Raw genomic sequence first — 16480 nt, 5'->3', positions numbered from 1 at the left:
TCTGGAATCACACGAGGGCAGCAGCTATAAGGGTAAAGCAGCACACACAGTTGTATAAGGTTGCATTCGTGTACAGATCAAGTAGTTATTTTAAGGCCGCTAAGCCTTAAAGATTGGTCTTGATACTCAGTGGATTGGCTGTCCAAAAAAACCTCAATTACTGAGATTCTTTGGTCATTTCTTGCCCAAAACCACTTTGAATGGGACGCCAGTTTATCAGGGATCATTTGGAGTAGCAAAATCCACCTTGAAACCAGAGAACCTGGAAGGAACCAAGTTGGACGTGATGGGAACATGGGAAATCGCTGCACTGTCAGTATAACAACATTTAATATAGTACCTCAGCTTTTATACAAAGATATAAAGATGATAAGAATGAGAAAGTGTTACTGGAGGGCAAAATTCATTCCAGCATGCGCAGAAGCAGTACTTCAGCAATGTCACAAAGGAAATGGTGTGTTATAAACAGTACAACCTGGAAACACAGGTTTAATTATTCTCCAAGTTGCATTTCTAATGTTAAATTGCCCCTGGCTTTGTGTCTGACTAGATGTTATGGATTTATTTGTTAACCTCGTCTGCTGGTGTTCTGACCCAAACCCGGGATCCTGGCAACGATTCATGGAAAAGTCGAAGAGACTTACACTTACATCTCTTGAAAAGGTTACGGCTCAGTTAACATTCCTAAACACACACCAGTGGCGCCCACCCCCATGGTGCCATCTTCGCTAATGTCAGGTCTGTGATTTAGACATCACACAGACTTGATGGCCTGCTGGGAATTGTACAGAAAGTCTTTTCTTCTCCACCGCTGGAGCCATTCATAACAGGAACTAAAGTGCTTAAACTGAAGGCTTGTATTATCACCCAGTTTATAAAAAAAAAAAGTGTGGAGGAAAAAAATACCTACAATAGACTCAGGGATCAGGATTTTTATTCGGGATGATAACTTTTCAGGAAGTAAGCAGTCATTTTTATTTAGTCATGCACTGTGACTCACCCAAATTTATACCACAGTGCTATTGAATTCTCCATTCATAGTAATTTTCTATAACAGTAATAGCTCTGGCTGCCAGAAGTTTATATTAATGTGCTCACTGTAATATATTTTTGTTTCTATAGTAACAAAATATGTGTAATTGTTAATATGGAGGTCTTCTGTGAGGAGAAGCTTCTTCAGCAATTTTGGAAGGAGTCTCCGGATCTACTGCGAGTGAGAGTGACCAATAAGGAATAAGGAATGTAGTCTGGAGGTTAGAAGCCGTGATAATTCCTTCAGTAGATCAGACTTGCTTAGCAGGGGATCCTTATTTTTAATGTTCTTCTATATGCAATTCTCTTCACTGCAGATGACACTGTTTTCTCTCTGAGGGACATTTCAGCTCCACTGAACTCTACTGAACATGTCAACGAACCCAGGCTGAGGACAAGTTCTCAGAGATGGGATGATTAAGAAGCCGCAAAACCATAGCCATCCTCCTCTGGGTGTTATGTCCTGCTGAGGTTTAGGCTAAAAAAAGTCTGTTATGGTAGATACAACATTACTAACAGGAACAAAAATGGAAAAGTACTGTATTTATAGACATGTGGTAGAAATTACTTGTATAACTGACATTGGTGACAGTTTATTTTTATGTGTGTGAGAGAGAGAGACAGATCAAATTAGATACTTAACTTCAGTGCTTAAATTTCAACTACTCACACCTCAACTCATTCATTCTCAGTTGCTATATTCAATGTAATATATCGCTTCTAAAATCCTGTGTTTCAGTGTAAGTGTGGTCATTAGAGTAATGGCTGTGAGCTTGGTGTTTGATCAGGGGTGATGGTTCTGGATTTGCTCCAGATGTTCCTCCTAAGTGAGCTCCACTGTGGCATGCTGGATATTTAACCAGCATCAATATTTACCCAGGACTATGAAGGAACCTTAGTGTGCAGGCTGCATAACTCGAACCCGCAGCCAAAGTTAATCACAGAAATAACAACATCCATACTGGCAACATCCAAAACCACAACTGCCTAATAAAGAGTGTGTCAAAATATTATGACACCAAGAGTGCATATGTGCATTTAAACAATTTAATTAGGAATTTGACTATTCTTGGCAATATCTAAGCTCTTTATTTTGGATTGCAATATAACGAATGCAAAAAATCCAAAATGCCTCTACACTCCTTATATAAGAAATTATGTATATAAACTGTTACTACCTTATGTTGTGCACTTTAAAAGGGGAAGAAGAATGACACAAATAGATACATTTCTGTTTATTATACTTCAGTGTGACAAAACTCCAAGGCATATGGACAATTATTGGACACTGATTACGGAAAATTTTCATTTGTGACATGAGGACAGTGTGTGACACTGAAAAGCAAACACTTCATTGCATTGCTTTTATTTTGCTTTATCATTTCAGTGAATCAGAAGTGGATTGCTTTTTTTAAAGAATTAAACACTGACTTGGTGTCAGAAGTGAATGTAATTCCTTGTTACACTGCATTTTACATTCATCAGTGCATGACATTCATACCATACTGAAATACATACCATACTGGTTGCAATCGGAGAAGAGAAGAAGGTCCTGAAAGTGGCAATTTCCATGATGCAATGCTGTCCATATAAAGGAACACACTATAGGCCCATTATTTCTTGATTCCTACTGCACTGAACCCTTAACTGTCAAGCTTTTCTGAATTATTACTAAAATATGATATAAAATATTAATAAGATTAAAAAATACTTCAGCAGGGCAGTGGACAATGGTCCTCTGAGGCACAAACACTGTGCCACTGCGCCACCGCGCCACCAAGACCTAGGAGTTATGGGTTTTTTTTTTTTTGTTGTTTTTTTTTTAAGCAATGTAAGAGTAATGCAGTTATGGTTTTGCTTTTCGGTGTGTCACATTGTGTCACCAATAGCATCTGTGTATTGCATTTCACATTTTCTCTCTGCCACAGAATCTTTTCCATAGAAAATATGGATATATATATATGTTACTGACCCTGATGTAATTGGTAAGCAGATACAGAAAAACAGTAAAACATTAAAACAGTAATACAAACAGTAATACATTAAGCATAGGGCTTCTCAGACCTTAACCCCTTAAACACCATACACTTTCACTGTATGTATTTATTATATGAAATGTATAATAATTTTTTGTTCATTTATTGTAACCATTTATTGGAACTTTATTGTTATTCTTCAACTTTTTTTTTTTTTTAAGTTCATAGACACTATTTTGAGAACTGTGGGTTTAGAAGTCAAAGTTGCATTAATTAAGTTTTTTTTTTTCCTTTTTCTCTCTTTATTTTTATTTATTTATTTTTTTACAGTATTAGGCCTCTAGCAATTAACTATGTGGGTTTATTTATTTATTTATTTATTTCTAATTGAGCCCATCTCCCATTCCTACCTATGTTCAGGAAGCTCCGCCCCCAAGATCTAGCGCGCCTATAAAATGACCAACACAAACAATTCTTCCAGACCGGAAGTCAGCTTTCCAAACAGGTTTTCTCAGCTAATTAACACACATGTGCTGAGGACCTTGTTTAAACAATTATTTTTCATCATGAGCTACATTTTTTCCAGGTTATTTGGAACAAGTAAAAAAATATGTATATATAAAGATTGACTACTGCACCTTTAAAACTTTTTTGTGTGATTGTGATACGGTGTATTTTGAAGAGGCTGTGGTATTATTCTTTAATATTGTTATACAACTACTACTTCAACACAAGGAAGAATCCTTTAGTAGGCTCGTCTTTCAAACAAAACGCCATATTAAATGTCACTACAGCGAATTAACTTGATTTTAATGGTCAATAAGCTAGCAAAATTGCTATCAATCTTTCAGCTGGCTCCCAAATTGAGCGCTGTTCATTAAAAGAGTGCACTATGTAGGGTACACGTAGTGCACTGTTTGTCCTACAGAGGGCCGTTTGGGATTCAGCTTTTCTGAGGGGTGTGGTGGCCACATTGACATGACTGACATGTGAACTATCCAATTAAAAACTGGGTTAGATTAATATCAGCCAATCAGAGCTAAGGAGGCGGGTGATGTCACAGACACACCGACTCGCTTTGGTACAGCGGTGCACTGTATCTAAAATCTCTTCGGGTGCTGGTTAGTTAGCGAAATTAGCTCTCTTTGGCGTATGTGTGAAAGGTTTGTCATACAAGTACCAACCTGAGAGTGGGCATAGAAGTATCTGGATAATCTTTAGCGTGGATATACAGTGAAAATACATCACGTTTTGTGTGTTTTTTGAAAGTTAGTGAGCTAATCAGTCGCGGTGTGAAACCGTTAGCTTAGCCGGCTAAGCAGGACGGTTGAGTTAGCAAAAAGAAATTAAAGGTGATAAGAGAGAAAGAAAGAAAGAGAGAGAGAAAAAGAAAGAAAGAAAGAAGAGACATGGGCTCCAGAGCATCGTCTCTACTCCGAGAGGAGGATATCGAGGAAATTAAAAAGGAAACTGGATGTAAGTTGATGGCTAAGCTCACTAACTTGAACCTTAAGGATTTCTACACACAGTTAGGCAAAGCCTGGAGCTGTTACTAACAGGCTACATAATACTTTCTTTTATTACACTTACACAATAAATAAGAAGATCTCTATTATTGCATGAATGCAGATGAATGTCGTACCACTACTGTTACTCTCAAAACCTTTTGGTTTAACTGTAAAATAAATTCCACAGACTTTCTGAGTACATATTTGTTTCATGAACATTATTTAATGTACAGTATGAGTTTGTAGATTTACTTATACCACAGTTTTATAGTAGAGTTTTTATAGTCTTTACTTACACAGCTTAGAGGCTGACTGTTTCTGACTTCTTGTGGAGAACATTTAATTTCACTGTCCAGTCAAAAAGGCAAAATTATAAGTGCTCAATACTCAATCTAAGTTTGATAATAATGGATTGTGAAGAGTGTACCATTGTGATTAAATATAGAATATTTCGTAGATCTGTGGCGTTGGTTTGCTGTTTATGGACCACTGGTATAACCGACTGAACACATAAAGCCCTATTCAGACTGGATTAGTTTTAGTAATGTGATGATTATTGGAGTATCTGTGGGATTTACGAATAGTTCATTATGTCAGTACGTTTTTAAGGATTGTGAATGAACGTGTCCGACATACTGCCATTTCTATAAAATAACCCCAGGTGACGTGTTGTGTCTCTTTGTTGGCAAAAAATTGCATTATATCCTATGGAAAAAGAGGGGTTGTGTGTGTGTTCTTTTTTGTTTTTTTTTTGCAAAGCAATAAAGTATAGATGAGGTTGTGAGAGAAGCAACACTTCTAGGAGTTTTCGGGAAGTTATCGAGTTCCTAGAACACGTATGATCTGTGCATGTTATGTGACAACAAGCGCAAGGTCAAAACAGCTAGTTTGTATCGATATGACGTGAATGTACTAGTACGCGTGGGAGTAGCGTGTAGTGTGACGATCATGCGTATATCGTGAAAACCTTCTTCGGATCCGTACTTAAGTCCTGCGTATCGATCATAATCCGAGATATCGCTTTTTCTTTTCCGATCCCGATACTGAACCCTTGAGCATCAGCCAATATTGATATTGTTTTTTCCTTGAAAACTACTAAGGTTTAAAATGTGTCTCTTTTTTTAACTGAGCACTTGAGCACTATTTCACACAAAAATCAGTCACATTGTAAATGTAATAAAATCAGTTCTAACAGAAGAAAAACAGTCGAGTCTCCAGTTCCAAAAATACACTTATCTATCAATTTCAATTCAAATCTTCGCCAGTTGTGAAGGATCCGATATCCGATATGTTTTCTCCGATATCTATTCCACCGTTTTTTTGCTGGTGTGTGCTATCTGTAATCCTAATCTGGAACTCTTATCCCGTCCTAACAGTGCTTAATATTCATTCCTCTTCTTCGTGGTCTCGCTTGATTAACTTGGTTAACATGATCGTCTTGACCTACGACCAGTGTTTTAAATAGTTAAATAGATGTTACACGTTTACATATTGCCTGCAGCTCTCAAAGCCAGAACATTTACATATGGTAGATGTTTTAGTCCTAAGTGTAGACCTAAGCAATTGAAGGGTTTCTGGATCTAGGATTTGAACTGGCTCTCTTCTTGACAATGAGCTAGTACTACGCAGATTTTCATCCTGCTAATTTCTTCCCTTATTTGTCCCAGGACGGCTTTTCTGACCCTGTGATCTTCACACCACTGTGGTTTTGTTGCGGCACCACTCACACACACTCACACACACACACACACACACACGCGCACATGACTGCTGCTTCTCTCTTGTTCTTCTCTGTAGGGATGCATGATATATATCTCATATGTAAATTTTTTTTTCAACAGCAATGTATCACAATATGCACCTGATCCCAGTAACCAGCCCATAACTGTGTCCTTGTGGGTTTTATTAATCCCAGTTAGCTTCACACAACCCTTAACACTGTGGTGTTTTGCCTACATTAAGCAGCGCTACGTGTCAGCGGTGATACACTAAGAACAGGACAGACCAGACTAATCCTGGAGTAAAGAGTGTAGCATAACGCAACCTGAGTCACGACATAACCAGTCTTTAAGAAAACACAGGACTTGGGTTTTTGTTAAAAGTCTTTATCACTCATTGTCATATTTTTCCAATGGGTTCAAGCATACTTCAAACTTAAAGCGGTCGTATTCTGATTTAATGATTTATTTATACATATGAAGCAATATAGGCTTATAAAACAATAAAGTGTAACATTGAGCGAAAAGATAATTGTGATTTTGAGCTTTCATACAGCCATGGTTTATGTCTGTGACTTAATTGTTTATGGTTTTAGGGCTGATGATGATATCTGTGTCTGTTTCAGTCTCGCACAGTCAGATCACTCGCCTCTACAGCCGATTCCACAGCCTGGACAAGGGCGAGAACGGCGCTCTCAGGTACACACACACACACACACACACAGATAAGAACTGTACACTGACGCAGATCGGTATATCAGTGTTCACTCCTAAAACCCCAGAACTGACAATTAATTAATTTGATACGCGTTTGCTACAAAACGGAGAAACAACTCGTCATTTAAGTTGCTTCTAGTGTTCATGACAAAGTGTTAGGTAATTTTCATTGTGCAGAATTAATGTGAACGATGAGCTTTTCGAGCAGTTGTAAATGATATTCATGTTTATCATTTAAAACTACTGTATCTCAGGGTTGTAGAAACATGAAGACAAATAGGCAGATGTTTCTCTTCTCAGTCTTCTCTGTATATTTTTCTATACAGGGCAGCTGTTCCAACAAGAAAACAGTTTTTCAATTTTTCCAAAAAAAAAATAAATAAATAAAATCTTTAAAAGTTGGAGAGTTTTGTGGGAAAGTGGGTGGTTCTTTGTCATGTTTCTTGGCAAAAGTAAATCAGTAAAAGCTAAACACATGGTAATGTGACACTTTTTTCCCCTTACCATCCATTTTTTTTTTTTTTTTTTTTTTTTTTCACATGCAAGGAATAAAGCACGATGAGGCATGCTGTTGTCAAACAATCACTGACAGGGTGCTGTGATATGCATGCCACGTTAATGAGCACGTTAAGACCGTTATGATTTGCCTTGCAGCCAAGGCAAACACTTTGGAGCAGTTACTTGCTCGCTGGGCTTTTGAGCTGGTTTACTGAACTCTTGACTGTTCACCTGTAGGCTTGGATTAGATCATTCTAGCCCACTTGTGTCTTCCTGGACCAAAAAAAAACATCCAAATGAATAAAAGGAACATAGTTAATGTCATTCCTTAATGTCACTTTAGTTTAGTGGTTGTTAAGCTCAAAGATCAGCTGTGTTGTTAAGAGTAGATTAACATCGCTACATCTTCTGAGAGCACCACTGAAGTAGACACACCCTCAGACAGTGTGTGTGTGTGTGGTGTGTGTAGTATAATCTGTCTAGATGTGCTCTCTCTTGCTAGTGATTGGTGACTCGAGTTTCTCATCACTGTGATTGTTACAGTTTTTGAATATAGTTTACAGACGAAAAAAGCATACCAAGGATGTGTGCTGCTCAGACATGACCTTGAAATAAAAATTGTATATATCCTACATTGTTGCTAGATAGACTGTAATTTTTGTAGCTACGTTTCAAACTATCAGAGAGGTTTCCTTCCCTGTCATGGGAGAACACTGATAAACATTTAAAAGTAAGACATTTAGGTATATGTTACAGATAGACTATATGTAAAGAAGAAGGTGAAGGTGTCGAAAGAACAGCAGCTCTTTCTGTAGTAACAGCTTGCGTAGAGACATGTGTTGGATGCTTCGCAAAACCGAAACCCTGTGTGAAATCGCTAACCGTGAGATGTTTACTTAGGGTTTTTTTGTTTGTTTGTTTGTTTGTTTTTTTGGAAGGAGTCTCCAGTGTCAGCGCACTCCGACACAGGAAAGTCTTCAGGACGGAAGACTTTTTTTGCTCTTTCCCTATAACATGACAAGCTGCACTTTTTATCTTATTAACTTCAAGAGGGAGAAATAAACATAAGCTGGTGAGGAAATGGCTGTTTATATCTGTCATAACGTAAGCGATAACGTGAACTTTCCACAACATTAAGCGTTATTATAAACTGTGTTTCGCTGTTGTATGAGATCAAGGGAATGGGAATGTTTTGTAAGCGTTTCTTTCTTCCTTTGCTCAAGTTAATTTTTCCGTGGCATCTCTGCTCAAGTTAATTTTTCCGTGGCATGCTAGGGTTGGATTCTGCCCCTTTGTGTCAAAGCGTCTGTGAAATGAATAACTCTAAAATGTAAATGAATTGTGAGGCAGGCTCGGCGTTACAGCTGTTTCTCAAGAAATCTGTCTTTCTGGGGGGAAAGTGGGCGTCATTTCTACTCGCACAGGAGTGCTGACTCATGCTGATAGCTGACCTCTGTACAGTGTAGATCATCCTTTTATCTCAGGCACGTTTTTGTGTAATCTGAGTGCAAACTCTTTTAATGCCTTGCCTTTGTCAGACAACAGTAGAGAGAAAAGTCCATAGAGCAGTGTGTTTTGTTTCTTTCCGAGACTCTTCTTGTGTACACTTTGCATTTATCCTAAGCCAGCTTTACATGTTCACGATGTCTGTCTTAGAGTCGAGATCATGATTCTCACTCATGACAAATTTAGTAAGGAACAATAAGTACATTTATTATTATATTCTAGCATTATTGTAAGAGAGCGTTGTAGCTACATCTTCCCAGCGGATGTCTGTGAGAGATGGCTAGTCTGCGTTTACGGATTAACAGCACGTTTGTACTTCAGTAGCAGAAATCCTGAGCGAAATAAGTGCCAGAAGCAGGAACAAAGTTTAAAGGAATGCAGCAGTATTAATAATTATCTGTGGTGATGTTTCTGTTCTTGTGCTGGGAATAAGTCATAAACCACTTGAGGGTGAAAATCGGTGTTGATAAATAAACAAGCTAAATGTTTATGGCGAGTTTTGTGCAAGAAAGCATGCGTAGCCGTGACTCACTCATCCCATTCGTTCATTCATTTATTTCATACATTTAGTCTGCGTTTGTTTGGTGGTAAGTTAATATTCAGTACATAATATGAACATTTGCTCATAATAAGTCTCACTACAAGCAGGCATTTTAAAATTATTTTAAAGTTCTCTCAGCTCTCCCATGTTGTTTCATCTCTTTTTCTTGCAATTGCATTGAGAAAGGAATTGAGATCACAATTTTATTACGCATTTTATGCAGCGCTAGCAGGAGAGCCAATCGGATTGTGATCAAGAAAAGATATCAGACGCTCCATATCTTCTAGGACCTCAAACAACTCCTCTGAAATGAGTAATTTGATAAAATAGTACAATATCTGGGTGTGTTTTTTTTTCTGTTTACTCTTTAAACAGTTCTAGTCATTGTTTCATGTGTTAATCACAGCATGATGTATCTGTGTGGCCAATATATTGGACTATGTTTAACTTTATTTACAGTGAAAATACTCCGACAGACGTGGTAGTGTAGAACTGAGATTGTTTCAGTAGTACACAGAATCCGAAGTTCTGTGTCCTTGGGTCAGGACATACACGCTACATTGTCTCTGTCACACTCGCTCACGTTAGTTGAAGGTGACTTGGTCAGTGGTTAGTTGCCATAACATGAGCCTCGGTTGTGCGTGAAAATATACTTTGAGCAAGCACACAGTCATTCTTACTCGGACATTATCTGAAGAAGAAGAAAGTCTTGCAGGAGAAACTGCAGGAAAAATGCTTACTTTCGGCTCTAAATTTAATACAGCTGCTGCGTAAGGGGATGTTTTACGATATATATATATTAAAAAAAAAACATGTTGTTAGAGGAAAGCAGTGAACAATGATACTGTTACCACTCCAAAGTTCAAATGTCAGCAGTGTTTACTTCCTCATATAACAAAACAGTTTGCCAACTGAAAAAAATGTATTTATTAAAGGAGGACACGTCATATTTTTTTATCCATTTATAGTTACATTTAATCTTGGGGAAATGAGTTAATAGCTATTATGATTTCCATTATATAACAGCTATAAACAGTCATTCCCTCACCACTCTCGTTCTCTTTTGAGGTTAATAAGATGAAAATAAAGGCAGCGAGATACAGCAAAGCACCAAACCATCCTGAACGTCCTGAATTTTCCCGTGTGAAAACTTACCTCTGATGAAGTGTCATTATTATAATGTTGTAAATGATGTGTCAGACATTGTTTTAGCTGAAACATTAACCTTATTGGACATAGAATAATGAAATAAGGCACCATGGACAGATAGGAATGTTTAAAAAGCTATAAAACTCTCTCTTCCTCTTTCCTGTTCAGCCGTGAAGACTTCCAGAGAATTCCCGAGCTGGCCATCAACCCTCTTGGTGATCGGATAATTAATGCCTTCTTCTCAGAGGGGTGAGTGCTAATGTATCTAGAGTAATTATCTCATAATGTTTATCACAGTAATATAGTGATACAAATAACATGTATTTGTATGTAACATTAATAAAAACTGATTCAACCATGGCTTGGTGATGTTTTATGTAGGATTTTTTTTTTCCTCATGCTTCGAGCTCATCGAACAGTTAGAACACGGTGTACTGTTTAGCGACATTCTGTTCATGCTGAAACGGCTGTCAGTAAAATATACTGCGCGTCCGATACAGGCGTGAATATGATTCAACACGACTTCTGATCCACTTACGCCGGGAACTGACTGACATATTTGTGCACGTGAACACACTGGAAATCATCTTGCAAAACGCCACATATTGCGGAACAGAAGGTTACTGAGCGTTGTCTTGGTTACCAAGGGGCTGCCTTGGTAACAGTATCTCAGAACAGTATCTCGCTTTGGGCAAAGTCCAGATATCTAATATTAATATTTATAAACCTTAGAAAAGCTGGTTTAGTGAAGTCTGTTGGGCTGTGGCTTTAGATGACTCTTAAAGCTCCATGGAAAAATTGAGACAAAAAAAAAAAAAAAAAAAGTGTCACCACAATTGTTACAGTGTGTGTGTGTGTGTGTCATAATACCCATCCTCTTTCAGACTGCACGCAGGAAGATTGCAGTGTTATTATGAAACACGTCTCTGACAACAGGGACAGAGTAACTTTCTTTATTAAGACATCGTGTTCTCTGTGTCTCTCCACCCTGTGGGTTTTTTAGTTTCTTACCGTGGTCATGTTTGAGCCAGTGTTTTAGAGACTGTATCATTATGTTCCTAGAAAGATTGGCACGTAGGCGGCATAATTCTAGGTCTGGGCTCTAATGTAATGCACATACGTGTTTTTACTTTATTCTTCTGGAGTGAGTGGTTTGCTTTGAGAAGTTAAAGCTGGGCGTGTAGGACCTAAAATAAACTTTACATATGTGTTTGTCATAGAAACCTCCTGCCTTTTTTCCCAGGAGGATGTTTAAGAGTGACCTGTTGTTTATAAATCAGACTTTCAAAAAGCTTAGCCCGATGATCTCCTTTGCAATGCTGCACATTGCTCATGTCTGCCTCTGTGTATCTTTTGTGTAGAGAGGATCAGGTGAACTTTAGAGGCTTCATGAGGACGCTGGCACATTTCCGGCCCGTCGAAGACAACGAGAAGAACAAAGACCCAAACATCGAGCCGCTCAACAGCAGGAACAACAAACTGCTCTGTGAGTCTGCTGTCACTGTGATGGTCATAGAAGCCTCAGAGCTTATCTCCGAAAACTTGTCCATACATCATACTGTTAAATTTGCTAATGAAACCATCGCATCGCATCACGTGCCCGAGACGAGTACACGCCTGCCCGCATACGAGTTAAAAAGTGTTTTTTAGGGCATTGACAAGATTAAGCATACGGTGTGAGTGAGTGTGTGTAATTTTTCTCAAATAGTTATTAAACCACCATTAAGAATGTGCTGCGGATAGTATGCACTTTTATTAAAAAGAGCTGGAGACAAGCAGAGTGGACCTTCTCAAATAAGCAACAATATTTATTCATTCTAGGACAGTTATGTTAATCATTGCTTAATTTGACCAACCTGAGATGTTAGACAAGATGTTTGATGTCAGAACCTTGTTTATACAGAGGTTTCTCTCACTGTAATATGCAGCCAATAGTCTCAGCTCGACTCTGTCAGTCATTTATTTTCTATTTGTCTTCTTTTTTTCCCTTCTTCCAGTTGCCTTCCGTCTCTATGACTTGGACCGAGATGATAAAATCTCTCGAGATGAGCTACTCCAGGTGAGTAAATTTCCATAATCCTCGGTGTCTTAACGGCTCACTTTTTTTCTTTTTTTGAGGAAACATAGTCAGCTTTGTTTCTTAACTAATCCTCTCTGAGACACTCCTCAGTGTCAGCTGAAACCACCTGTTTATTAGAGTGCTGGGAGAAAAGAAGGCCCTCAGACACTCCTTATTTTCCACTGATGTCACAGGGTTCAGGACCAGTGCAGGAAAATCTCAGATCAAATATTCACATGATAGTAAGTAAGGCATAGATCACTTGGGGGGGTGTGCGGTCATAGGAAAATAATCAACAGTGAGGTGGGGTGATGCGGCTGATGTGGAGCAGAGTTACTGTTACCACTCCGAAGTTGACTGTTTTTCAATAACAGCATGTCCCAAAGTGTTTTATTCCTCTTATCCCAATGATTACAATTTTTTTTATTAATTAAACATTCTATCTATCAGTTTAATGTTAGTTCCTATCACTTACATTATATCACCTATAAACAGTCATTCCCTGACCAGCCTCTCTGTTTTTAAGTTAATAAGGCTTGTCATGTTACAGAGACGTGTAAACTCCTGTCCTGAAGACTTTACCATGTCGGAAAACTCCGAAAAAAGTTACAGCCACCACTATTGTCAGAGCTGCAGTATTAGAGAATTAATCAACCTTCTGACCAATCTGAGTTGAGAATTCAATGGCACTGTAGTGTAAAACTATAATATATAAAAAATGTTTTCTTTGTTTGCCAATCATTTAAATGATCCTCTCAGTTAAATGGGGTTACATTAATCCACCCAGTAACTGGCGAGTGATGAACCTGGCCACACTACAAGGTGCATCAGTGTATCTCTTTCATGCTCCTGTGTGTGTGTGTGCTCAGGTGCTGCGGATGATGGTGGGTGTGAATATTTCTGACGAGCAGCTGGGCAGCATCGCAGACCGGACCATCCAGGAGGCCGATACCAACGGAGACATGTGCATCTCCTTCAGCGAGTTCATCAAGGTGACACGGCACAAGAGTCTTGTTTATATGCCGAAGAGTCGGACAGAATGAATGCATGTTATTTTGGAGGTTAAAAAGGGTAGCTTACAAATTTCTAAAGTCAGTTTATGAATAAACAGAGGTAGGTAGATCTATCACTCTGATCTGATTTAATCAATACCTTAGCTGTAGTTATGACTTAAAAGAAGCTTCTCCTGGCTAGTTTAACCATTACCCCATTCAACCTTTAAAAAAGATAAAACTTTAAAAGATTTTTTTTAAAAAATGGCTGCCGCTCAGCCTGAAGGAGAGAATACATGGAACCGGGCAAATATCTTTTTTATATATATAATTGGTATGTGTCAGCATCATCATAGCTTACCTATTATTGCAATATTTTATAAAAGTAGTGTCTGCCTGTAGCTAATTTGAATAAGTAACCTGCATTTACCTGGAAGTAGGTAAATACAGGTTTTTGAAAACCAGTACTTAAAAACCCAGAAGGTTTCCCCTTTTTGTCAGGTGCACGTGTTAGGGACTATATTTAGGATCATCGTGTCATGTCATGTGGTTCGTGTCACATTTATGTTCTCTGCGTCTCATGATAAAAGCTCACTGAGTTTGTCCCTAAATGAAACACAGCTGTCTGAGAGCTGTCTGTTGTGCATGTTGAATATCATTATGGATTGTGTAATAACTGCATTGACCGGTGATGCACTCACTATATGTGACGTTTCCTCATTTATTGATGCATGTGCATGGTGTCTGTTTACCTCATTTCAGGTGCTGGAGAAAGTTGATGTTGAGCAGAAGATGAGCATTCGCTTCTTGCACTGAAGCACCACTCGCTTCCCGCTGGACCGCACTCTAATTCAAGGCCGTTCGTGCCGTGTGGGACCCGCCGCTGGTCTGTCGCATTTCGGCCTCCTCGGCTCCGATTACTCATCTTATGGGCATTGTCGCTTTGTGTTTTTATTCGTTTCTTCTGTCAAATCATCGCTCGCAATCACACTCGCATTGTTGTTTGGATCAAAGGGAATATTCATGTGCCTTCAGTTGTTGACCCGGTCAGCCCGGCTGTACTCTTATTTATTCTGGACAATTTCTGGTTTGAACCCAGCTCTCTTATTGTTCCGTTCAACATAGTGGGCGTAGTGGTGGAGTAGTTTGAACAGTTATCGTGGGTTATCGTATTCAGAGCCAAATCTGTTGCTTTTAATGTGTTCTGTCTGTCTTAATCAACTTAACACTTACTGCAAACAGACCTTCAACTTGACATTTGCACATATCCCCAAAAAAAAAAGTTTTCATAACCTTATTTCTGGATATATGGGAGACGAGATCAGTAAAGGAAGTATTGCGATAAAGGCTTATTGTGGAGTCTTTTCTCTCCGGATTTGACTGAACATTTCCTGAAAGCATTCCGAAGCTTTCAGGTTTACTTTTTTGTTGGTTTTTAAGACAACATGATACATATGTTAGAGCTGAGTGATATGACTGCAACCTGATATAAATAAATGAATAAATATTTTCCTCCTCAGGTTATAATCTTGTCTGTCAGCTCTAATTAGCAATGTTGGTAATTTAGTTAAACATTAGCATTGACCACAGAGTTTGATGGCCTTCTGATTCACACAGTCATATAAACTGCTTTCTCACTTTCGAGAGAAATCGAGGTTCAGTGGGCTGCACTGTCCAAGCCTTCACATAAAACAACACTGTTAATGTGTTATTTCACATATTAACTGCCTCAAGTGATCAAATGTTGTTCATTTATATTGCTTACACTACCTGCTTTAGCAACGATAAACTCACATCACTGCTGATTCTGAAAATTCTCTTTGTTGTACATTACTTCAGCAGGGCTTGCTGCTTCTCTCTTCATGTATACGTCTCTGTAATGTTATGGATAGTGGCTGATGATGATTGTGGGTTTGTAACTTTAAGAGATGGACTCAATCAATTTCAATTTTACTACTCAGTGGGATTTTTTTTAGTTATATATTCTGTCATACAGATATTATGGGGAAAGAAAGAAAGTGTGATTTTGGTCAAATAAAAATAAGTGCCATACTGGTTTGTTGTATATTTCAGTCATTTCAGTGTTTGATATGAACTAAAGACTAGACTAGGGCTAGACAAGAATATAATATCAATATCATTATAAATGTCACTTTTCTGAACAATTTTTATTCTGTAAAAAGAACTTAAAACAATGTAGATGAAATCAGAAGCTTAGACAGAATTGACAATACATTGCTCGCGCTCTCTCTCTCTCTCTCTTTCTCTATCTCTCTCTCTCACTGCTTGTCATATTACAAAATTATCTTTCCAAAGTAAAAATAATCCTTGCTTGCTTGCTTGCAAATTAAAAAAAAAAAGTAATGTTTTTTGCCAAAAGAATTAAGATGAAATGGAAAAAAATTAAAGTATTATTTATGTTGAATTTAATTTGTAGCTATATGTATTTTCAGGAAATTGAATACAGACTTTAAGTGCAGGCTAAATCAGCGCTGTGTGCAAGCCTTTTCTGATGACCATTATTTGCATTGCTGAGTATGACAATACAGAGCACAATTGACCTGGAACATCTTTTGTGATGCTGTATTTGAGAAGCACAATCACAGCAGGTGACTCTCAGTCGACACTCACGAAATGACCCATGAAGAGACCCATGCTTCTATTGTGATCGATGGCACAATTTGCAGGTGATTGTTAAGTAAGCAGGTGTGATTATTGGGTGGATTTCTGAGAGGACGTGTTGGTTAAGTCTTTGTTCGAGGTGACTCGTGATATTTAAACATA

General features: G+C 38.2%; 1 protein-coding gene across 1 annotated transcript; it reads left to right on the top strand.

Annotated features, from left to right (window-relative positions):
• The first annotated feature begins 4083 nt into the window (after nucleotides 1-4083).
• Nucleotides 4084-15748, top strand: chp1 (calcineurin-like EF-hand protein 1). Its single transcript, XM_026939415.3, has 7 exons — nucleotides 4084-4484; nucleotides 6861-6933; nucleotides 10814-10894; nucleotides 12007-12131; nucleotides 12643-12704; nucleotides 13574-13696; nucleotides 14459-15748. The coding sequence occupies exons 1-7, from the start codon at nucleotides 4418-4420 to the stop codon at nucleotides 14510-14512; spliced, it is 585 nt and encodes a 194-aa protein (XP_026795216.1). The 5' UTR covers nucleotides 4084-4417; the 3' UTR covers nucleotides 14513-15748.
• Nucleotides 15749-16480: the final 732 nt, after the last annotated feature.

Source organism: Pangasianodon hypophthalmus, chromosome 3 (genome assembly GCF_027358585.1).
Source record: "Pangasianodon hypophthalmus isolate fPanHyp1 chromosome 3, fPanHyp1.pri, whole genome shotgun sequence".
In the NCBI taxonomy this organism is placed as follows: domain Eukaryota; kingdom Metazoa; phylum Chordata; class Actinopteri; order Siluriformes; family Pangasiidae; genus Pangasianodon; species Pangasianodon hypophthalmus.
The sequence above is the reverse complement of the archived record's forward strand: the minus strand, read 5'-3'. Positions and strand labels throughout refer to the sequence as shown.